The sequence below is a fragment of the Colletotrichum higginsianum genome, chromosome 4, assembly GCF_001672515.1.
Source record: "Colletotrichum higginsianum IMI 349063 chromosome 4, whole genome shotgun sequence".
NCBI classification, from domain to species: domain Eukaryota; kingdom Fungi; phylum Ascomycota; class Sordariomycetes; order Glomerellales; family Glomerellaceae; genus Colletotrichum; species Colletotrichum higginsianum.
Window position 1 is genome coordinate 4,342,577 of NC_030957.1, and position 22,935 is coordinate 4,365,511.

The window sequence follows — 22,935 nt, forward strand, 5'->3', positions numbered from 1 at the left end:
TTGTGGAATTTTGTGGACCGGACAGCTCCCTCGCGACATTGCCGAGGGGGGAGGGGCACCGAGACCGGTCTGACACGTTTTCCATCGCGAGCGAGGTAAAAGTGAGGGGTGTCAACAAAAGGTCCTCCAGGCTCACGAGAGACAAACGGTCGTCAGAGATACCCAGAGAGCATTAATCAGTCTTGTCCAAGTCCTTTGAGTTTATTCTCCCTTTTTTGCCTTCTTCACATCCTGTCCGAGTCCCATTACAGACTCACTCACTCACTCTCACTCTCACTCTCACACAAACATCACACACATCACAATGGCCGACGTGAGAGTACCGCCCACGGGCGTCTTCGTCCCCGTCCCGACCTTCTTCCACTCGGCCTCGGCCTCGGCCGGCGCCCTCCAGCCCAAGGTCGACATCGACACGCAGATCAAGCACAGCGTCTACCTCGCGCAGAACGGCATCCGCGGCCTGGTCCTCCTCGGCTCGACCGGCGAGGCCATCCACCTGACCAAGGCCGAGCGCCACGACCTCGTCGCCGGCGTCAAGAAGGGCCTCGAGGACGCCGGGTTCCCCGACTACCCCATCATGGCCGGCGTGCTGACCAATGGCATCGACGAGACGCTCGAGTGGCTCGACGACTACGCGAAGGCCGGCGCCCAGTGGGGTCTCGTGCTCGTCCCGGGCTACTTTGGCGCCGCGGCCAACCAGGAGAACATCAAGGAGTGGTACACCGTCGTCGCTGACAAGAGCCCTCTGCCCATCCTCGTGTGAGTTTGAGAGAGAGAGAGAGAGAGAGAGAGTCTGAAGCTCTGAACAGACGTTGCCGAAGCTTTTTTGTTCTCGACTGACACTGGAACCTCACAGGTACAACTACCCCGGCGTCACAAACAACGTCCTCGTCGAGCCCGACACGTACAAGGACCTCGCCCAGCACCCCAAGATTGTCGGTTGCAAGATGTAAGAAGGACCCTTATCCCCCCCCCCACTTGACCCCGCCGCGAGCGATGGGATTGCAAGTCCTTTCCTAACACATTCATCCTCCTCCCACAGGTCCCACGGAAACGTCTCCCTCCACCTCCAGGTCTCGTCCGACCCGCGCATCGAGCACGCAAAGTTCCGCGTCTACAGCGGCTTCGGCCAGCAGCTCGCGCCCATCGTGCTCTTCGGCGCCGCCGGCGTCATCGACGGCCTCGCCGCCTTCTACCCCAAGACCGTCTCGCGCCTCTTCGCCCTCGCCGAGAAGCGGCCCGTCGAGCAGGGCACCCTCGAGGAGGTCCAGCGCCTGCAGTACGCCGTCAGCCGCGCCGAGGACTTCATCGGCAAGACGGGCATCATCGGCATCCGCGAGGGCATCATCCGCAAGGCCGGCTTCGGCGCCCTCGAGGGCGGCCGCCTGCCGCTCAAGGGCCGCCTGCCCGAGGCCACGTGGACGGCGCTGGACTCGCTGCTGCTGGCGGATATCGAAAAGATTGAAAAGTCGCTGTAGAAGAGCTTATGGCCACAGAGTAGGGGCCGCGGGGGGGGGAGCTAATGAATGCATGATTTACAATGATTTGGGGGGAGTCCCATCCCGGCGTTTCGTGACGGTGCTTTTGGTGCAACGTGAACCGCCATGACCGTGAACCCTTGGAGGGCAAGGGCATCTTGTCGATTGAACAAATCTCCAATCCGTCTACACGTCTTTTTTTTTTCTGTCCAAGTGTACTTCGCCAGCGGTGTTGATGGTTTTGGCAACCGGCGTTTGGCACCCAGGGTACAAATCACAGCGGGTTGGCCTCTCTATCTTATACCATGGGTTTCTGTTGCCTAAATTTTCGGTACATTTCCAGCGCATAAGACATTGTTTACAGACAACCCAGGCAGAGCTGGGAAGAGAACGACGGGAAGGGCAGTTGTTCTCGAACGCCTGGCGGGAAACACGACCGGGATCCCTACGATGACGGCCTGTATTTGCGGGCAATCGTCTTTAGTAAAATGTCGGGTTCAAAAGACTGACTATCAAAGGCACACGTTCTTACTTAACCTCGTGAAACTACGGTCCTGGTCTCTTCCAGTTTCTTGTTTTCGATCCCTCCAACGTGAGAGATGCGAGAGCCGCCGATGCAAGTGTCCGCGGGGCGAGGTGGGTGAGTGTTGTTAGTGAGAGATGCGACGGCTTTTAGGGACTTGAAAGCCCGAGACAACATCAACATTCGCTATCATCGCTGCCTATGTGCTATGAGCAAGATTGTCCAGTATCTTGGCCACTGTAATCCCAAGAGCGCAAATGGCCCCAGCAAGCCTCACTTCCGTTCTTGTTCCGTGCTGCTGCTTTACACTCTTGCCGCGCCGTTTTTTCTCGAGTGAAACCGACAGAAGACGTTGTATAAGTCCGGTCTTACACTGATAAATCAAGCTTGATTCCTCGGTGGACACTTACATGTCATTAGAGAGCATCCGTAAGGGGATGAAGAACCGGATATATGGTACAACACCCGTGGATCGCACTGAACTCTCTGCAGTTCACCAGCAAATTACTCCACAGGCGGGCCTAAATGGGGCGTCAGAGCATTTGGGTCAACTGTAGCCGGTGTATTTCGCGCCGACCGTGAGTTTCCAGCGGCCTCGTCCCCTGCTTCGTCTTATATCCATTCATCTCACCCTCTCACTCACCCTCTCACTCACTCACTCGCATGCTCGCTCACAACACATCCAGCAACTTATCTTATCCCCTCCCTCACTCACCACCCGCTCCCTCCCTCATCCACCATGGCCTCATCGGAGCCTCCCCCCAGACCGCCCTTCTCATCGCTCCCCCTGGACCCCGACGGTCCCCCCGGAAACGCGTGGGGGCTCTACGGCAAAGACGACCGGCTCGGGGCGCTGAACCTCCTCACGCCCGCCGTCGTGGCGGCGGCGGCGGCGTCCGAGATCCGCACCGGCGAGCGCGTGTCGCTCGACTGGTCGCTGGACAACCCGTCGCAGCCGAGCTTCGACCGGGCTCCGTTCCATTCGAGGCTCGTCAACAGGGCGCACCCGAGCGGCGAGGGGAGGACGGTCAACGACGACGTGCTGCACTTTAACACGCAGTGCAGCAGCCAGTGGGACGGCTTCAGACACTATGGTGAGCATCTCGTCCCGTAACTCTTTCAGCAGTGAATGTGAATATTCGTGGAGGCGATGTCACCGACTGGTTGACTGGTTGACTGGCTGGCTGACTGACTGACTGACTGATACGGGAACAAGGGTACCAAAAGGCGCGGCGATACTACAACAACACGACTCAGGCGGACCTCGAGAAACCCGAGAACATCGGCATTGATGGTGAGTTCAGTCATGGTTCATGGTTCACGGTTCTCTACCGAGAGTTTTTGTGCAAAGGGGTCTCACTCCATCACCACCAGCCTGGGTCGAGAAAGGCGGCGTCGTCGGCCGCGGCGTGCTGCTCGACTACGCCGGCTTCTGCGCGCGCCACGCGATCCCCCTCGACGCCTTCGCCAGCAGCTCCATCTCCCTGGCGCACCTGCGGCAGGTCGCCGCCGAGCAGGGCATGACCTTCCGGCCCGGCGACATCCTGCTCGTGCGGTCGGGCTTCACGGCGGGCTACAACGCCAAGGACGAGGCGGCGCAGCGGGCCGTGGCGGCGCGCGCGAGCCCGGACTTCCTCGGCGTCGAGCCGACGGCGGAGGTGCTGCGGTGGATCTGGGAGAGCGGCTTCGCGGCCGTGGCGGGCGACGCGCCGAGCTTCGAGAGGGCGCCCATCGCGGGGCCGCACACGGCCGTCGGCGGCGTCTGGAAGGGCGAGCCGTGGGAGGAGGAGATGCAGGGCGGCGGTCTGCTGCATCAGTGGCTGCTGGGCGGCTGGGGGCTGCCCATCGGGGAGATGTTTGACCTCGAGGCCCTGAGCGTGAAGTGTCGAGAGTTGGGACGATGGACGTTTTTTGTGAGCAGCGTGCCGTTGAAGGTGAGTTGATATCCCCTCCTCCTCCTCCTCCTCCTCCTCCTCCTCCTCCTTCCCCCCCCCCCCCCCTGTCTGATGAGAGAGTCCCAGTGAGGAGAAAGTGTATTGATGAGTATCTCCCAGGTTCCGGGGGGTGTTGCAAGCCCTCCCAACGCGGTTGCAATCTTCTGAAGAGCTCTTTTGTGTTCTTGGATGCTTGGGTCCTTAGGTCTTGGGTCCTTGGGTGTGGATTAGGGTAAAACAGACTCTTGGTTAGAGTGTCACCCTACGTAATTAGATTCGGATCACGGACGTTCCAGAAGCAAAAGAAGACCATTTTGACTTTGATCCACATGCCGGCGCCGCGCAACAGGTTCCTGTTGTGTTTGTAAGCCATGCTGTCAACAGAGTTGCTCTGATGTTGCAGCCCTCTTGTTCCCACGCACTTACGCACACACACACACATATTTATCTCCATGTCCGATATATCGGCGAGGGCTATGCCGGACTTGTCTTCGACCGCCGTGTGGCTGGTTGGCGCGTTTGCAGACACACGATGTACCTGTGTAATTACGTTGTACACCATGGCATGAGACCCCTGACGATGTGAAATTTGCCGTGGCCTGTTGTTGGGGCTCGTTGGACCGCCGCAAGCAGCTCCAGCCTCTCCCTCCATGTTCCTCCATGTTCCTCCTTCGAAGCTTGGCGGGATCTCTCGTGTTCGGCTGCCATCCCTCATCCCGTCCTCATCTCTTCTTCTCCTCATCACGTCTCCATTCTCCTCTCCTGATGATGGACCCTGGAGGCTCATGTTTCCCGGGATATGCCATGCACATCATATGCCCCCCCCAGCAGCAACAGCAACAGCAAGCAACAGTAGCAAACACCTCCAGCAAATCATGTCTGCTAACGGGGTCTAGATCGTCGAACTCGGGCACCCGGGGGCCATTTCCCCGCAGGACCACCCTCCTCCCTCCCCTCCACCCTCCAACCCCTACACAAGGATCACGAAGCCAAGCAGAAGCCCTGGGAAGACGCTAAGAAAACCTGCTAGCCCCAGAGACCAACTTACCAAGGCCCTTTCGAGACGAGGGAGCCCGGGTACCCCGCATTGCGCTCTGCGTCCCCAAAAAGGATTAAGAATGAGGTGACATTTCCGTCCTCGACGCGCGCTCTCTCTCTCTCTCCCGTCTGGGTCCCCTCTCTTCCCCCTTCCTCCCTTGAGAGCCATGTTTCCGTGTGTGACCAGCAGCTCCAGCAAGCAGGATCAGGGGAGTCTGCCGACCGACGGAGTAGTAGCCTAGTACCGCTTTTTTTTGTTTCCCCTCCCCCTTTTCGAGGAGGAGAGACACAGACAGAGAGGGAGAGAGACGGCAAATGGACCTGGACACGGACGGCGTCGACTCCGGTGTCGGCATCGGCACCGGCTCCAACGGCAACGGCAATGCCAACGCCAATGTCAGCTTGAATGGGGGGATCCGTCACCATCCCGGCGTGCGCCGCTATTCCCACTCACACCACAACGGAGGAGACCAGAACAACGGAAGACATGCTGGCAGCGGCAATGGAAACGCGACATCGTCGTCGTCTTCCAAAAGTAACAGTAACGGAACAGGGCCTGGGAGTGGGACTGGGACTGGGAATGGGAACGGGCACGCCAACGGGAATACCGAGCAGAGCATCACCATCGCCAGCAGCACCAACGGAACCCACCAGCACCAGCACCAGCACCAGCAGCTGGCATCTCCGCCCCTCACACATCCGTCGGCTTCGTCCAACCCCCCGGCATCCTCCTCCTCGGCCGAGACGGCTCGACGCCGCCGGCACCGCGACAAGGAGCGCGTCCGCGTCACCCGCGCCTGCGACAGGTGCAAGAAGCGCAAGATCCGCTGCACCGGCATACAGCCCTGCGAGCTGTGCATCCGCACCGAGTCCCACTGCACCTACAACGCGTCGTATGCGCGAGGTCGACAGCCGCCCGTGGCCACTCGGGAGGATGTCGCCCGAATGGACCTCGACGGCCTCGACGTGTGCGTCTCGGACCCCAACGCCGCTGCCTCCGCGTCTGCCGGCGAGAGCTCGTTGAGGAGGACATCGTCCTCCATGGCCGTCGACGTCTCCGTGTCTGTCCCTGAGCCCGTTGACGCCTCTGCCCCCCATCATCATCATCATCAACAACAACAACATCAACAACAACAACATCATCATAATCTTCTTTCCCATCATCATCATCATCAAGACAACGTCGACGACCAAGACGACGACGACGAAGACGACGACGACGACGACGAGGTCATCATGAAGAACGGCATCACCACCGCCGCCAACACCACCACTAATACCAACCTGACGGCCATCGGCGGGCCCGGGGCGGCCGAGCCCCCGTCCCGGGCGTCTCCCGAGCCGACCCAGACCGACCTCCAGGGCCACTATGTCGGCCCCTCGTCCGGCGTGTCCTTTCTGCTGAGGGTCCAGAAGCGCCTCCACCAGGCCGTCTCCTTCTCGCAGGCGTCCTCCATCTTCACCTTTGGCGACGCGCCGCTGCCGGACTTCGACCCGAGCGGCGCCTTCTGCGTCCTGCTCTCCAAGGAGGAGGCCACCACCTTACTCAAGCGGTACTTCGACTTCGCCGTGCCGACGCACCGCTTCCTGCACCGCCCGACCGTCGAGGCCTGGCTCGAGGAGTTCTACAGCACCATGGGCGCCATGAGGAGCCAGGAGGACGCCCCCGCGCGCAGGGCGCTGCTGTTTATGGTCTTTGCTCAGGCGCAGGAGTACATGGGCACGACGCACTCGCGGGAGAATGCAGATGCGAGGTGAGTTGCGATATCCGTGAATGAGACACACACACACATACACATCCATCCACCCCCTCCTTGGTCACATCCTTCAGGGGGGTCTCATCTGTTTTCATCTGTTCTCGTGGGCTCTGAGACATCCGTGAATAACACACACCCCCGTCCCCCTTGGTCACATTCTTTATGGGTTCTCACGGACTTGCTTGAGCTCTCATGAGCTCTCATGACTCTCGTGAGTCCATTCATGGAAACACGGGGGGGGCTGGCTCCCTTATCCGTCCCTCATGTGTCTCATGCGTCCCATGCGTCCCATGCATGCCATGCATCTCATACTTCCCTCATCCGTCCTTCGCCCGTCTCTTTCATTACCCCCCCACCCCGACTAACACGTTACAGCGCTCGTTACTTCTTGGCCGCAGACCACCAGCTGTCCAAGGAGCGAGGCGCCGTTCGCCTCACCAGCGTGCAGGCCCGGCTGTGCCAGTGCTTCTGGCTGCTGTCCCAGTCGCGCATCAACCACTGCTGGAGCCTCTTCGGCACCGCCGGCCACCTCGCCCTCGCCATCGGCCTCAACCGCAACCGCCACGCCGACCCGGCCGGCGGCTACAACTACATCGAGCTCGAGTGCCGCCGCCGCACCTTCTGGTGCGCCTACAGCCTCGACAACTACCTCAGCGCCGCCCTGGGCCGCCCGAGAACGTTCCACGATGAGGACATCGATCAGGACCTCCCCTCGTGCTCCGAGGACGCGGACCTCCACGCCGATCACATCACACCCAGGATGGGCCGCGGCCAGTCCCTGATGCTTGCCCCGGTCGCTCATGTCAAGTAAGTCTGACGGTTACGTTTCTTTTTTTCCCCCTCAAGAGTGAGTGAGTGAGTGAGTGAGTGAGTGAGTAACTGCTAACCCCCGTCCAAGACTCTCACGCATAGTGAGCATGATCCTCAGGGATCTCTACTCCATACGCCCCTCGTCCTTCTCCAACCGGTGTGCGCTGGCGGCCAAGTACTCGCAGAACCTCAAGCACTGGCGCGCCGAGATGTCGCAGTTCCTCGACGACGGCGTCAACACGGCGCTGCTCATCCCCATCTTCCAGCGGCAGCGCAACGTGCTGAACCTGGCCTACTGGCACGCCATGATCCTTACGCACCGGCCGTTCCTCTTGAGCAACTTCGCCCGCCTGCAGCGCAGCGGCAACGGCAGCAACAAGGGCCGGCGCCGCAGCGTCCCGCACAAGGACCAGACCGAGGAGAGCGTCCACGCGTGCCTGGACGCCGCGATGCACGTCGTCGACACGGTCAACGACCTCATCCAGGCCGGCCAGCTCTTCCGCGCCTTCTGGGTACGCAATCGATTTTCCTTTCTTTTTTGTGTCACTCATCAAAAGTTCACTCATCAAAGAGCTCCGTCCCAAGCCTTCCCCCCCGGCTGACTTGACTCTTGCAACAAACAGTTCACATCCTACTTCGCCTTCTCCGCCGTCGTCATCCTGTACGTCTACACCATCCAACAGCGGACGGCGCCGGCCGAGACGTGGCAGGCCTACTTCAACGCCGCCTCGCGATGCCAGACCCAGATCGCGTCCCTGGCCGACAACGAGTCGACCCTCGCGGCGCGGTACTGCCTCGTGCTCGAGGAGCTGCGGACCGAGGCGCTGCGGCAGACGGACAGGCAGCAGCACGCCGAGATGGTCGCCGCCGCCGCCGCCGCCGCCGCCCACCAGAACGGCGGTGGAGGCAGCAACAACTCGCTCGCCCGCGCTGGCGGCGGCGGCGGCGTCGTCGTCGTGGCCGGGGGCGAGGACGTCCAGGGCCAGCAGCCCGAGAACCACCACCTCGCCGGCCTCAACTTCTCCGACGTGGGCCACGGCGAGGAGTTTGTGGGCTTCGACGCGAGCCCGAGCAGTTCTTTGGCCGACATGACGAGCTGGGGCCAGTTCGACTCCATGGTGGGTTTTCTCTGTTCTGTTTGAACGCTCCCTCCCCCCCTCCTTTGGCCTTGGAAACGACATGCTGATATGAATCACTACTTAGGTCACGTCTGGCTTTGGCGGTCTCGAGGCCTTACTTAACGACGACTCGCTACGATTTTAATGCCCATGATCCCTTTGAGAAAGTATTTTTTTTCCATAAAGTCACAGAACATCCCCTGTCGATATTGTCAAGTTGTTGTTTTCCAGCGGGCGTGATTCCAACATGGCGCCAAAAGAGGGGAATTGAGGGAGCGAGGGAGGGCATCGTCGTGGATTTTATCCGGAGTTTATACCTCATACATAGTTCTTACGCATTGTGTTTCTCTGTGTATCTAAATCACATCAATAGTGACACTCCATGACAAGCAACTTGTTCGTCATTCGTTCGTTTTTTTCACTGTTCCGCTCGTTATCTACAGATACACTTCATGCTTCAGGACCACCACGCACATACACGCACACACACACACACACTTATGATGTCGCCGCCTCAAGACCCTCGAGGATGGCCAGGACGCCCTCGGCTCCCGGGTCCGGCACCTTGCCCCAGGCCGACTCCTCGACGTAGACGGCGCGGCCAAGCGACGCCGCCATGCCCTTGGTGGCCTCGACGCCCTTCCTCGCCGCCTCGACGGCCTCCTTGACGCTGCCCGAGCTCCCGAGGGTCCTGACGAACGGCTCCAGCGCGTCGATGAGCGTCCTGTCGCCCTGCCTCGCCGGCGTCGCCTGCTGCAGCGTGTCCAGCGCGCCCGCGGCGACCTTCGCCCACGCGGCGAGGCCCAGCTGGCCCGCGCCGGCCTTGCGCAGCTCCGATGCCAGCGCCGCGAAGAAGATAGAGTAGATGGCGCCCGAGGTGCCGTCCATGTTGTCCTCGATGACGTTGGTGAGGTCGATGGCCGTGCGGACGGCGTCCGGCGTGACGGAGGACGACTCGGCGTACTTGAGGACGGCCTTGGCCCCGCGCGCGAGGGTGACGCCGCAGTCGCCGTCGCCGACTTGGGTGTCGTGCGCCGTGATCTGCGGCTCGGCGTCGTTGATCCTCCTGGCCGCCTCGGCGACGACCTTCTTGAGGACGTCCACGTCGACTGTAGGGTTCGGTGCGTCAGTTGGCTGCTGGTGAATGGTGGGATTTACATGTATGGGGTCCCCCCCCCCCCGGTTGGGTTTTTAAAACTTACGCTTCACGCCGCTCTCACCGCCGTCCTGCTGCCCATGGCTCGACTCGCCGCTCTCGACCAGACGCTGCTTCACGTCCCCGCCGGTCTCGTTGCGAGGCGTGTACGCCCAACCGACGGCGTCGGTGCCGGCGTCGACGTACTTGAGGATCTCGGGCGTGGCCTTCAGGAGCGTGATGCTGAAGCCGGGGCCGTTGAGACTCGTCATGTACGTTCCCGAGATGACGCGGGCCAGTTTCAGTCCGCGGGCACCTTGGCTGCTGTTAGCGTCCGTCCGTCCGTTCTGATGTCACAACGAGGTTTTCTTTATGTTGTTGTTAAGTCTCAACTTACTCAGAGCATTTGTGACCTTGGTGGTGATGCCGCCGAACTCGAGCGGCGAGACACCGCCCAGGTTGTTGACTAAGAGAACGATGTCTTTGGCATCCGAGAAGTCGACGTACGCGCGGTCCGAGTCGCCGGTGTCGAGGAGCTGGGTGAGCATGGCGTCGATGAGCTTCGGGAGCGCCGGCCGCGGCTTCAGCACCTGGCATCCCGGCTCGTTGTGGATGCCCATGCCCAGCTCGACCTGGTCGTCGGAGGACGCCGCGGCGGCCTCGCGGCCGGGGATGTGCACGTGCTCGAGCGAGGCGCCGACGGTCACGAGGTTCTCGGTGACGGCCCTGCCGAGGCGCGCGACGTCGGCCAGCGAGGCGCCCGTCTCCTTGTAGGCGCCGAGGACCTTGTGGACGAGCACGGTGCCGGCGAGCCCGCGGCGGCCGACCTTGCCGCTCTTGCGGCGGCCGACGGAGACGTCGTCGCCGACGACGAGGACCTCGACGGGCACGCCGAGGCTGGCCTTGGCCTTCTCGGCGGCGAGGTGGAAGTGGAAGACGTCGCCGGTGTAGTTCTTGATGATGAGGAGGACACCGGCGGGGCTCGCGACGCGGGAGATGCCCGACAGGATCTGGGCGACGCTGGGGGAGGCGAAGATGGAGCCCGAGACGGCGGCGGTGAGCATGCCGGCGCCGACGAAGCCGGCGTGGGCGGGCTCATGGCCGGCGCCGCCTCCGGAGAGGAGCGAAACGTGGTTAGGGTCGTTGTTCGTGAGCCAGAGTGCTGGGGGGTAGGGTTGTAGGTGTTAGTCGGCCTCGTGGTGTTTCGTCTAATGATATTGGAAGGGATGTTATCTCACTCTTCTTGGACTTGTCCAGGCTCAGGCCCGAGTGCGTGAGGACAAGGCTCTCGAGGGCATCGAGAACGAGGTCCTCGGCTTCATCGTAAAAGTGTTTCGACATGGTTTGACACGGGGGGTTTCACAACAACAACAACAAAGAATGACCAGCTTCAATGGGATTCTTTCACGTTCATCGCTTCTGTCTCTCCCTCTCACTCACTCACTCACTCATAATAAGCAAATCTCATTACCCCGCCGCAGCAAGACCCCGCGAGCAGCATCGTCCGACACCCCGCGTGTTCCCGCATATTGCCGCCTGTTTTCCCCCTTCCCCTCCGTCCACCCCGCCAGTCGGATATCCAGTTGCTCACCCGATGAATATGAGAATGAGTGAGATGGCAAAGGCGGACTTTGATCCGGCGCAGCTCACCGGTGAGTGGTCCGTGCGTCCCGGGCCGCGGCATGACGCCGAGTGTCGAGGTGCTTTTCCGTGTTCGCCCGCCGGCCTGGGGGTGTGCTTTTCCGTCGGTTGTCTCGGCACGCAACTCGTGACCTTGCCGCCCGCTGGCAAACACGCAGGCAGCGCTTGTCATCGCCACTCTGAGGGGACACGGAGGGGTGGGAGAGGTTGGAGAGCAGGCGAGTGAGGGACGGACGGAACTGTTGGAGAAACACACACACACGCACACACATGGTTGGAACATGGATACGGATGGGAGGACGGATGCAATTCTTCCATTGGATGGATGATAGGAGGATATTAGGCTTTACAACCTCTAGCGAATCTTCATATCACTGCACGCCGTGAACGAATTGGCAAAGTACATAGGCTGCAGATGTGAAGACTCACTTGCTTGAAAGCCTCTCCCTCTCTGCCTCTTTCTATCCAGCTGTCTATCTATCTACCTATTTGCCTGTCGTCTTTCTCTTTCGACTATACTCCCATTCCGTCTTCTCATCGACAATCTAAACTCCTCTCATCATCCTCTTATTCCTTCTCCCTCGCGCGCACGCACACGTACATACACACACATACTCACACACACGCACGCCCGCGTTGCAACGCCTTTCCAACATGGCCATCCACACGGAAGGCGTGGCGGCGAGGTCCCTCCTCACGTCTGAGAAGCCGACCGTCGAGATCGTCGAGACCGTCAAGCCCCTGGAGCTCAGGACCGTCACCGACCTGCTGCTGCGGCGTGTGGAGGAGGCGCCCGACGTCGATGTGCTGGCCTACCCGGCGACGGCGCGCGGCCGGGACGACTATGTCAACTACACGGCCAAGGACCTCGACCGGTTCGCCGATGAGGCCGCGCGCAAGTACGCGCAGGCCGGTCTGTTGCCAGAGGTGAGCTTGTCCGGTCAATTATGGGGTATCACTCATGGTGTCTCACTCATGGTGTCTTGTCGCTTTTCACACCAACATGTTCTCTCACTCTCACTCATTCCCTCACTCTCACTCTCACCCTCTCACCTTGATTGTCACTCTCACTCTCACTCTCACTCCCACACTCACTCACTCTCATCCCATGTGAGAGACTCGCTCAACGACTCACCCAAGACTCACCCAAGACCATCATTCACCCTCCACACCCCCTGAGACTACAGACTCACTGACAATGCCCAGAACCCCTCGTCATCCCAAGCAGAGGTCGTCGCCCTCTTGGCCAACTCGGACCTCAACTACGTCGTCTCCATGTTCGCCCTCTCGAGGATGGGCTTCGCCGTGCTCTACCTCTCGACGCGCCTCTCGCCCGAGGCCTACGTCAACCTCCTCAAGAAGACGGACTGCCACCGGATCGTCGTCGCGGACCGGTACGGCGACGCGGCGGCGCAGATCAACGCGCACTCGGACTCGCCCGTGTCGACGTTCGGCATCCTCGACAAGGCCGACTACGACGTCGCCGAGCCGTCGGGCGAGCGGTTCCCCGTCTTCTCGCACCCCAACGCCGGCCAGCGCATCTCCTTCATCGTCCACTCGTCCGGCTCCACGGGGCTGCCCAAGCCCATCTTCCAGACGCACGCCGCCTGCATCTCCAACTACTCGAGCGGCATCCCCTACCGGGCCTTCCTGACGCTGCCGCTGTTCCACAACCACGGCATCTCGACCCTGTTCCGCGCCATCTACGCCGGCAACCGCATCGCCATCTACAACGCCAACCTGCCGCTGTCCGGCACGACGCTCGTCCGCGCCATGAACGCGACGGAGCCCGGCAGCCTGCACTGCGTGCCGTACGCGCTGAAGCTGCTCGCCGAGACCGAGGGCGGCATCGAGGCGCTGCAGAGGCTCAAGCTCGTCCTGTACGGCGGCAGCAGTTGCCCGGACGACCTGGGCGACCGCCTGGTCGAGGCCGGCGTCTACCTCGTCGGCCACTACGGAGCGTGAGTACTCGATTCTCTTTTCGTTCTTTTTCGTTCTTTTTCGTTCACCCCCAGTCGGACGAACTGTTTGTTGGGCTAACACGGGGAACACAAACGCAGCACCGAGATGGGCCAGCTCATGACCTCGTTCCGCGAGCCCGGCGACAAGTACTGGAACTACATGCGGCCGCTGGCCTCGGCCAAGCCCTGGCTGCGCATGATCCCCATCGCCGGCGACGTCTACGAGTGCGTCGTGCTCGACGGCCTCCCCTCCAAGGTGCTGTCCAACTCGGACGACCCGGCGCCCAACTCGTACCGCACCCGCGACACCTTTGTGCCGCACCCGACCATCCCGGACGCCTGGCGGTACCTTGGCCGGCTCGACGACCGCGTCACGCTGGTCAACGGCGAGAAGGTGCTGCCCATCCCCTACGAGAACCACATCCGCGAGCACGAGCTGGTGCAGGAGGTCGTCGTCTTCGGCGTCGGCAAGTCCATCCCCGGGCTCGTCATCGTCCCCAGCGAGAACGCGAAGGGCCTGTCCAGGGAGGACATCCTCAAGACACTGGGCCCGGTCATCGAGCAGGCCAACGCCAGGGCCGAGGCCTTTGGCCGCGTGTCCCCCGAGATGATCGAGGTCGTCGACGTCGGCACCGAGTACCCGCGCACCGACAAGGGCACCGTCATCCGCGCCGCCTTCTATAAGCAGTTCGACGCCCTCATCGAGGACGTCTACCGCCGCTTCGACGCGCCCAAGGACACTGTGTCTCGCAACGCTGGCGGCAACGGCGACGGTAACGGCAACGGTAACGGCGGCGGTGAGCTCCTGACGCTCAACCTCTCCCAGCTCGAGGACCACCTGCTCGACCTCTTCCGCTCCACGCTCGGCTTCCCCAAGGTCGACAAGGACACAGACTTCTTCGAGGCCGGCGTCGATAGTCTCCAGGCCAGCACGGCGCGCGGGCACATCCAGCGCGGCGTCGACCTCGGCGGCAAGTCGCTCGGGCAGAACGTCGTCTTCGAGTACCCCAACGTGCTGTCGCTGTCGAGACACCTCTACTCGCTCCGCACCGGCGAGTCGGTCGTCGACGCCGAGGACGAGATCGACGTCATGCGGCGGCTCATCGCCAAGTACTCGGACTTTGACGAGAGGAAGCCCGGCTCCGTCACCCCGGACGGCGAGACCGTCATCCTCACCGGCGCCACGGGCTCCCTCGGCGCTCACCTCCTCGCCCAGGTCGTCCGCCAGCCCTACGTCAAGGCCGTCTACTGCCTCGCGCGCGCCTCGTCCGCCGAGGAGGCAGAGTCCCGCGTGCTCCAGTCGGTGACGTCCAAGGGCCTCGGCCTCTCGGACGGCGACAGGGCCAAGGTGCGGTACCTCCCGACGAACCTGAGCCTGCCGGACCTCGGCCTCCCCGCGGACGCCGTCGCCGAGCTGCGCCGGACCCTCACCACCGTCATCCACTCGGCGTGGGCCGTCAACTTCAACCTGGGCGTCGCCAGCTTCGAGGCCCAGCACATCCGCGGCGTGCACAACCTGCTCAACTTCTGCCTGGCCACCGAGACGGTCCGCCCCGCGCGGCTCTTCTTCTGCTCCTCCGTGTCCGCGGCGGCCGGCACGCCGATCCCGGCCCGCGTCAGGGAGACGTACGTCGAGAACCTCGCGCACGCCCAGAACATGGGCTACGCGCGGTCCAAGGTCGTCACGGAGCACGTCGTCAAGGCGGCTGCGGCGAAGACGGGCATGGTGGCCAGGGTGCTGCGGCTCGGCCAGATCGTCGGCGACTCGGAGGGCGGCGTCTGGAACCAGACCGAGGCCATCCCGCTGATGATCCGCAGCGCCAAGGTGATCAAGGCGCTGCCGGCGCTGGAAGAGGTGAGTTCCTCCCCTTTGATACCAGTGTTATGTATATAGACTATTCCGTACTGACAATCAACCACGCGCAGACCCCCTCGTGGATGCCCGCCGACAAGATGGCCCTCGCCGTCCTCGAGCTCGCGCGCCTCACGGGCCCGCGCTGCACGTCCTGCGGCGCGGCCCCCTCGTCTCCGGACGACGAGGATGCGGATCTCGTGTACCAGGTGCAGAACCCGCGGCTCTTCCACTGGACGTTCGACTTCCTCCGGGCGCTCCGGGCCGCGGGGCTCGAGTTCCAGATCGTCTCGCAGCGCGAGTGGGTGCGCCGGCTGCGCGAGTCGGACCCGGACCCGGAGCGCAACCCGACGTACAAGCTGCTGCGCTTCTTCGAGGACAAGTACGACAACGACAAGCCCGGTCGGCAGGGCCTCGTCTTCGAGACGGAGCGGACGGGCCGGAGCAGCGCGGCCGTCGGCGATGGGTGGGATGTCGTCGGCAGCGGGCTCGTGGAGAAGATGGTGCGATGGATGGAGACGCAGTGGTAGGTTTTGTGTTTCTTTGTTTGGGATGAGGAGGGAGGATATACCATGTGTGACCTCATCAGCGGCGTTTTCGGCATCTTGTACAAGGGGGTTTTTCACTTTTGTTTGTTTGTATTGTTTGATATTAGTACGGATATGAAGATCATGAACAGATTGTTATCAAGGGTTACTTTGAGGTTTGTCTTTCGGGACCGACAGAAACAAAGTTTGGCCCTCCCCTCCCCTCTGAAACCCTTGGAAGGTTGATGAAACATTTTCACATTCCTGCTGCTGCCGTGACATTCTTCATACGCCAAAAGGAAATCACATAAATCAGAGGGAAACCCTCGCGTATCACAGGCCGCCGCAAAACTCACATCCCGCCCGTCATGCGCCTCACAGCAGCAACAACAACAGCAATCGGACTCGCGGGCCTGGCCGCCACGCAGGCCAGCGCCTTCACGCCCCTCAACATCACGGCGCTGTCGAGCCGCGACGGCTACTCCGTCATCGAGTGCTGGCAGCTCGCCGCCGAGCCCGTCGAGGCGCGCGCGGCCCTCAACTACGCGGTCGGCGGCGACCTGACGCGCGCCGAGTGGTCCATCATCCAGCCCCGGACGACGGTGGGCGAGGCTTGGGCGCCGGCTGTGCAGTGAGTGATTCGTTCTCTCTCTTTCTCTCTCTCTCTCTCTCTCTCTCTCTCTCTCTCTCTCTCTCTCTCTCTCTCTCTCTCTCTCTCTCTCTCTCTCTCTCTCTCTCTCTCTCTCTCTTTCTCTCTCTCTCTCACATGTGAATGATATTCGTGTTCTCTGTCGATGGTCGGGCTTCTTCGTCGTGAAACCCTCCCCCTTCCCTCCCGGTGGACAATCCTAGTTGACGAGACCTCCGCAACCAGACTCACCGTCATTGTCAACGGCCTCATCCGCATCACGTCCCCGGCGCCCAGGAACACGTCGCAGGCCATGCCGTCACCTGGGGCCGCTACGCCGCCGGGCCAGACCGTGGCATATATCCAGCCGGGGACCCTGTCGTCGTCGGTCGTCATCGCGGCAGACCCGCGGAACGTGAGCGTGCACGCCGGCCACTTCACTGAGTTCCCCGGCGACGAGCCGACGGTGCTGGTGCAGGTGCCGTTCGCCGGGAACGCGGCGCCGGAGCACACCGTTGTCGGGGACGGGCCCTGTGATAGGGGGACCTGGGCGTTCTGATGAGCCCCCGGGGATCGTGACGATGACCGAGTTGGCACATGCCTCGGTGGGTTTGCTCTTGGTATCTCGGACCAAGGGGAGAGGGAGAGAGAGAGAGGGGGGGGGGGGGGGGGCGAGGCTAGAGGCGGGGAGGAGAAGGGCTAGAGGAAGGGAGAATACGCTATCCATACCTAGTACGCCACAGTGTCACGGTTCCAAAGTCCGGCGAGTTCTTGAAAACGTGGAGGAGGGTACGAAACGTAATAGCTGGGCACCCAAGTGCGTGTACGATGTATACAGGCAGACCCGAGATGGATGGGTGAGGCCTCTTTGGTCCACTTCGTCGACCGCATGGACCGCGTGGTTGAAGCTGTGCACAAGAAAGCCATCCGAAGTCTTGCCCTCCAGTCGGCCGTCCGAGGGGTGCGTTACCGCCGTGATGAGTGAGTGTTTCTTGGGACAGCCGGGACAGCCGCGCTGTGAGTTGACAGGAAGCACGGCACGTTTTACTGACAAGTCCAACCATGTGCGTAACGCGATTCACGGCGAAGTGGCACTGGAATCGGACCACCCCGTCCTGCGTCCAACGTTGGTCCCGTCATCGGTCATGTCCGTTCAACGACACGGACGAGCGCGGTCCACTCTGTCCTCGAGGGAAGATTGACATGACAAGCTTCGAAAGCACGACCGAGACACAGCAGCGGCCTCGGCCCTTTGTGGGTGGTGAGTGAGTGTAGCAATCGTGTGTCCCCCGTTACTCGCCCGTGGGCTGACGGCGTGACGGGGGGACGACTGACGGCCCAGGTCGCGCGAGTCTGTGCTGCGACGCTCCTCCCCCTTCCTCCCAAAAGTCGAGACACGGCGCAGGATCGTCCTCTCTTCCTTTCTTTTCCGTGCGTCAAGGCCCGAAGTGCAGACGAATGATGAGGGGAGGAAGGGAGTCTGGGGAGTATCAAATGTCAAGAGGTGGCCCAGGGCCTCGGGACGTGACGCACGCCTCAAGACCCGGCCTGTCCCTCTTTCCGCACCGCAGTGATCCCGTGGTCACTGGATGGTTCCCGGCAAAGGGGCAGAGAGGTGCATATTCTTCGGTGGTGACGATCAGGGAGGATCAAGAGGCAGGTAAGAAAAAGAAAGAAAACAGTAGCAAGTCTGTTCACATGTACTTTTGTCTTTATTTCCGTAGGGAGAACTAAGCACAAGTCTCAGCAGGATTGGGGGAAGGGGGCATAGGCCGTAGACAGCGATAATCCCGGGACACATCGCAGCCAAGCCCAAAAAGGCATGCGGACCCGGCGCAGAGGGTGGTGGGAAGGGTCAGAAAGGTTCCAGCATGGGTGGGAGGTGAGAGGCATCTTGGCCGGCGGGGGGTCAGATGGGGGTCAGGCAGGCAGAGCGGGAGAGAGAGAGAGAGAGAGAGGCCGAGATAGGGACTATGTTCAGCTGCTTTGGGATGCTTGAGGAATGTGGAAAAAGAAACAAACGGGCAGCTAGCTAGTTCGGCGGTTCGTGATTGGAGGCCGAATGCTGATGACCATTTAACACACGACACAGACGAGCAGACTAACACACGTGCCGGGCTAGCAACAATGGGCAATAGTACAAGGGAGGGCCAACCAGTCGGGAATAGCACGCATGTCTCAACACGGCAGGGCCAGGCGGGGGCTGGGCGAGGAACAAAAGGTGGTCGATCGGACGGTCGAGTCGAGTCGAGTCCAGAATCACCAGTGATGTACGGATGCAGATGGATAGACTGAACGGTTCTCCGTGAACGTGACCCCGTGAGCTCGTGGATCGTTGCCAGTTCGGGGCTGGCTGGAGAGTGAGGGAGGAGACACGAGGCTTGGGGCCATTTGATGGCGTCGCCGTCGACGTTGACGGATGCGCATGGGACAAACAGATAGAGGAGGCATGGGATGGGACGGATGAGGACGACGATGATAAGGTTGGCGGCATGAACGGGGCTTCATCATGCAGTGGCGGAGCAACGCCTATATCTTGCTGGTTCAGTTGTTGATGATCCGGCTTGAAACCAGGAATGCGTTTCTCTCTCATCGCAAGCCTCGAGTTGTGTGGTGGCCTTTGTAAGTGAAGTCTCCAGGACACGGGAGCCGTGTTGGTTGGCTTTCGGGACGGGAGCGAGATCTCGCTTCTCCCGGCTCTCTCTTCCACTCACTCACACATAAACACAAACACACTCACACCAACAAACACACACCCACACATACACACGGCAATGCACTCCTCCCTCCATCACGCCCAATCTCCCCCATCTCACGATGGACGCACGCGTAAAGCGAATCGCGGCCCACGGGGTCGGGTATGTACGATGACCATCCATCCACACCCCCCCTTTCCCTCGGCCGGGTCGCAGCAGGCGGCACGCCCATTGACGCGGTAGGCGGTGATTGGGCTCGTGTGAATCAGGGGGACGACGCGACGGCGTCCAATCCGGCGGTGGGATTGGGTTAGTTAGCTCTGCAGTGGTGGTGGCAGAAGTCTAAGACGGACGACTTGTGAGAGTCCAGCAGCCCTGACATGTGAAGAGGCGCCCGACGGGTGAGGCTTCTTGCATGACAAGCATGGCGCGTGAGTCCGGGCAACGGAAATAGCACCACGAGAATTCCGCCCAACCGAGGGGGGATGCCGTGATGGTCCTCTCGTCCTCTCGTCCGTCGGGGCACAACAGCACACAGGACAATGACACTTGCGTGCCGCTGCCTGCGCACTACCTACCTACCCTCAGATGACTTGGGCCCTGACATCAACGTTGCCGTTCGGCGTGCTCTAGCGCCGGGTCTTGTTCTCTGGCTTGTGATCTGTCTGAGGGGTGTACTATGTAAGTGTACTCTGTATTGTGACTTGCACTGCAACGCCTCCATATCGCGGCCTGGAGCTTCAAGGCAACGACTCCTCTGCCTCCTCGTCGAAACACCGTCAGGGGATACAGAGAGAGAGTGTGTGTAAGACGAAGAGAGAGAGAGAGAGAGAGAGCACAAAACGCATGAGAGTCCGGCATCGACATGGAACGATAGTCCACAACTCTGCTGATCGTTTCTTTATGCCCGTCGCGTGGCGCGTGGTGACTCGACCCAACTTGGACTTCCACAACCACCCACTCCCGGTGTCATCAAAGCTTCAACCGAACATCAGCCCTAACGAGCCCTTCCTTTTCGCAAAGGCTTTCGCTTGTTTATTCTTTTCTGCCCCTCTTCTTCAAAAATCCCCCACATACTACTTATTACCCGTACAATGTACTGTGTACTGTAGCAGTCGATCAAAGGAGGGGGAAATGCAGATGCTTGACTCGCACGTAGCACACCACCAACAAACAACACACAGTGACACACACACACACACACACACCAACTTCTCCGCCAAACTCCCATCCTCGCCCCCTCCCCCTACCCGGCGCTCTAGCGACATCGGCGGCTGCGCGGGAACATCCCAGTGAGGGGCCGCCGTGAAGACTCGCAGGGGAGGGGATGTCCCTGTAGCGCGTCTCGCCTTTGACCTGTTCTCGGTTCTTGGCTGTGTGTGTGTGTGTGTCGGTAAAAGCGTGCGATTCATCCAAGAGTCGAGGGCGTCAAGTCAAGTCAAGACAAGCTCGCTTGTCATTCACTGTCACTGTCAGAGAGCGAAAATGCGATGTGTACACACACACACACACACACACACACACACACCACCCACCGTCCAGAGACGAGCCGAGTTCACAGTCGACCGGGAAGTCTTGCTGCTGGACGTCCAGAAAGCACTCATCATCCATTGCCTCTGGTCGCCGAGAGTTTAATCTTCCGGACTGCGGCTGCCCTCGTCCATAGTTGAGCGCGAGCTAGCCCCTCGTCCATCTCCACGAACAGCGCATCAAAGGTGGAGATATCGATGACACTTTTCCGTCCATCACCCTCACTCACTTCACTCACTCACTCACTCACTCACTCACTCACACAAACACACGACTCACACCCTCAATCTCGTCTTGGGATCCTCCGTATCCATCCATTCGCAACATCACGACTCTGTTCACCCCGTCCACCTCTACTCACCCGTGCGTCACCGCCACTCCGACCTGGGCGCTTGGGGCCTTTTACTCGCCCCAGACACCCCGACCTGTCGAGCCTGTGCCGCGATTCATCATCGCCAACGTGCGCAACACACTGCATTGGCCCCCAGGGACTCACCCACGATCCACCATCCCGCATACTTCGTACACTACGGTAGAGCGGGTGGGCCTCTCAACCTCTCAGTCTCCCTCTGACTGGCTCACTCACTCACCTTGCCCACTTGTACGCAACCTCCCACGCAAGCCTGCGTGCACCACACACGCATAAGCCAAAACCCTGTAAAGCGGTGCAGTGAGTTCCAGACCACTGCTCGAATAACCGTCATGTTCCTAGGCAGGTCCGGATAAAGACCGAGTACGTATTCTGTACAGTAGTAAGTTCTGCTCAAGTCAAGTCCAGTCCTGTCCTGTTCTATCCTGTCCTCGCCCAAGAGAGGTTCAGAACAACGTTGGCTGCATGGAAACGCGCCGCCGCATTGCGTCTACGCAACGCACTTGAGACGACTCGGCCAAGAGGCCATTTGGCCCATCATCGGGTGGATATCCGTGTTTCTGATGTTTCCCCCCTTCTCAGCCCCTCTGCCTCTCGATCTGTGTTTCTCTCTCTCTCTCTCGTCTCCGGTTAATCATCTCCACTGTGTTGCATCAGCATCGTCCTACCTACAGGCTGGAGGCGACAGACCACTCACTCCACTCACTCACTCCCCGTGGTCTAGAACCCAACGCCCCCCCAAGTCACCTCCAAGCCTGACGCCGTCGTCCTCCCGAGTCGCCGCCATCTCATCCCAAACAGAAGCCGTTGAATAGCCCGTCGGCGACTAGCCTGAGAATACCACTGGGCACGACGTCGTCATCTCAACTTTCGAAACTCTACGGCACGAAAGAATAAATAAAACATAATAAAACAAATCAGGAAAATGGCTCCTGTTTTGGCCTTGGGACTCCGCCTCCCGTTCCCTTGCAGGTCACTTTCCCACTCTCACACTCACCTCTCTCATTCAATCCCCCACCCCTCCTGAACCGTTTCCAACTCTCGTCATCTCTGCCCGCTCCTTTGGTCTGAACTGAACCTCCATCGGGACAGACACCCGGGCCAGAATCGAACTCGCTCGGTCCTGTTCACCCCGATATATCACTGCCTTTTCTTTCTTTCTTTTTCTTTTCTTAATTCACCTCTGTCCTCCTCCCTGCCCGCCCCGTCCGTTCATGCAGCCTTTCTTCTCCCGCTCTCCCTCTCTCTCTCTCTCACTCTCTTTCTGTGTGGCTTAAGACATACATCTTGGGTGCCTCGGGACCTGGACTCTGGACCTGTGAACTTGACATCGGCGGCTTGTCTTGTCGTCTCATTAACTGCGCCCACCTCACCTGCCCACCTCTCTTCCTGCACCTGCATCCCCTTCCGTCCTGCAGCTGCACCAACACCAACACTACCACGTTGGACTCTCACTCGACCTCACCCCCCCCCCCCCCCCCCTCACTCGTCTGATCTTCCACCAGCCAGCCCATCCGTCAGGTTGTCCTGCTGCTCAGGGCTGCCTTTGCATTGCTTTCCTCCACACACCCCCGTCGACCCTGGTACCTCGCCCTAGGGCCCAGCCATCCATCGGAATTGTGATCCTTCTACGCTTCCCTCGGCTGCCAACACATATCTTGATTGACATTGCCATTGCCATGCTCCAAGTGGCATCCCGCATAAATCCAACGGTCAACCCAGTCCCCTAACCCACTTGCGCCGGCAGAGAACCCAATCAACACTGAACCGGGCGGGACGACATCGTGGACTCATCCCAGCAGGCATAGCGACAGACAATCATCGAGCGACGCATAGCCGTCTTGTCTCTGCATCCGTACTTACATACTCTCCCACCTTGCCTCCTCCCGCTCCCACTTTTTGTCCTGTTCCCAAAATCTCTATTACATATATATATA

The 22,935-nt window shown here is 60.5% G+C and overlaps 7 protein-coding genes across 7 annotated transcripts; 6 read left to right on the plus strand and 1 right to left on the minus strand.

Moving 5' to 3' along the window:
• Nucleotides 1–304: 304 nt before the first annotated feature.
• Nucleotides 305–1,478, plus strand: CH63R_06613 (Dihydrodipicolinate synthetase; the record flags this gene model as incomplete). Its single annotated transcript, XM_018301588.1, has 3 exons — nucleotides 305–759; nucleotides 857–949; nucleotides 1,043–1,478. 3 exons carry the CDS (start codon nucleotides 305–307, stop codon nucleotides 1,476–1,478), a joined length of 984 nt encoding a protein of 327 aa, XP_018159438.1.
• A 1,262-nt stretch (nucleotides 1,479–2,740) lies between these two features.
• Nucleotides 2,741–3,115, plus strand: CH63R_06614 (uncharacterized protein; the record flags this gene model as incomplete). The annotated part of the gene is made up of 1 exon (XM_018301589.1): nucleotides 2,741–3,115. One exon carries the CDS (start codon nucleotides 2,741–2,743, stop codon nucleotides 3,113–3,115), a length of 375 nt encoding a protein of 124 aa, XP_018159439.1.
• Nucleotides 3,116–3,314: 199 nt separating this feature from the next.
• On the plus strand, nucleotides 3,315–4,103 carry CH63R_06615 (uncharacterized protein; the record flags this gene model as incomplete). Its single annotated transcript, XM_018301590.1, has 2 exons — nucleotides 3,315–3,935; nucleotides 4,056–4,103. 2 exons carry the CDS (start codon nucleotides 3,315–3,317, stop codon nucleotides 4,101–4,103), a joined length of 669 nt encoding a protein of 222 aa, XP_018159440.1.
• Nucleotides 4,104–5,288: 1,185 nt separating this feature from the next.
• Nucleotides 5,289–8,803, plus strand: CH63R_06616 (Fungal specific transcription factor domain-containing protein; the record flags this gene model as incomplete). The annotated part of the gene is made up of 5 exons (XM_018301591.1): nucleotides 5,289–6,727; nucleotides 7,106–7,537; nucleotides 7,629–8,052; nucleotides 8,164–8,658; nucleotides 8,744–8,803. The coding sequence occupies 5 exons, from the start codon at nucleotides 5,289–5,291 to the stop codon at nucleotides 8,801–8,803; spliced, it is 2,850 nt and encodes a 949-aa protein (XP_018159441.1).
• A 353-nt stretch (nucleotides 8,804–9,156) lies between these two features.
• On the minus strand, nucleotides 9,157–11,134 carry CH63R_06617 (Dihydroxyacetone kinase; the record flags this gene model as incomplete). Its single annotated transcript, XM_018301592.1, has 4 exons — nucleotides 9,157–9,767; nucleotides 9,861–10,109; nucleotides 10,191–10,955; nucleotides 11,032–11,134. The coding sequence occupies 4 exons, from the start codon at nucleotides 11,132–11,134 to the stop codon at nucleotides 9,157–9,159; spliced, it is 1,728 nt and encodes a 575-aa protein (XP_018159442.1).
• Nucleotides 11,135–12,088: 954 nt separating this feature from the next.
• CH63R_06618 (Male sterility protein) lies at nucleotides 12,089–15,777 on the plus strand (the record flags this gene model as incomplete). Its single annotated transcript, XM_018301593.1, has 4 exons — nucleotides 12,089–12,361; nucleotides 12,641–13,395; nucleotides 13,495–15,274; nucleotides 15,322–15,777. The coding sequence occupies 4 exons, from the start codon at nucleotides 12,089–12,091 to the stop codon at nucleotides 15,775–15,777; spliced, it is 3,264 nt and encodes a 1,087-aa protein (XP_018159443.1).
• Nucleotides 15,778–16,142: 365 nt separating this feature from the next.
• CH63R_06619 (Small secreted protein) lies at nucleotides 16,143–16,961 on the plus strand (the record flags this gene model as incomplete). The annotated part of the gene is made up of 2 exons (XM_018301594.1): nucleotides 16,143–16,405; nucleotides 16,649–16,961. 2 exons carry the CDS (start codon nucleotides 16,143–16,145, stop codon nucleotides 16,959–16,961), a joined length of 576 nt encoding a protein of 191 aa, XP_018159444.1.
• Nucleotides 16,962–22,935: the final 5,974 nt, after the last annotated feature.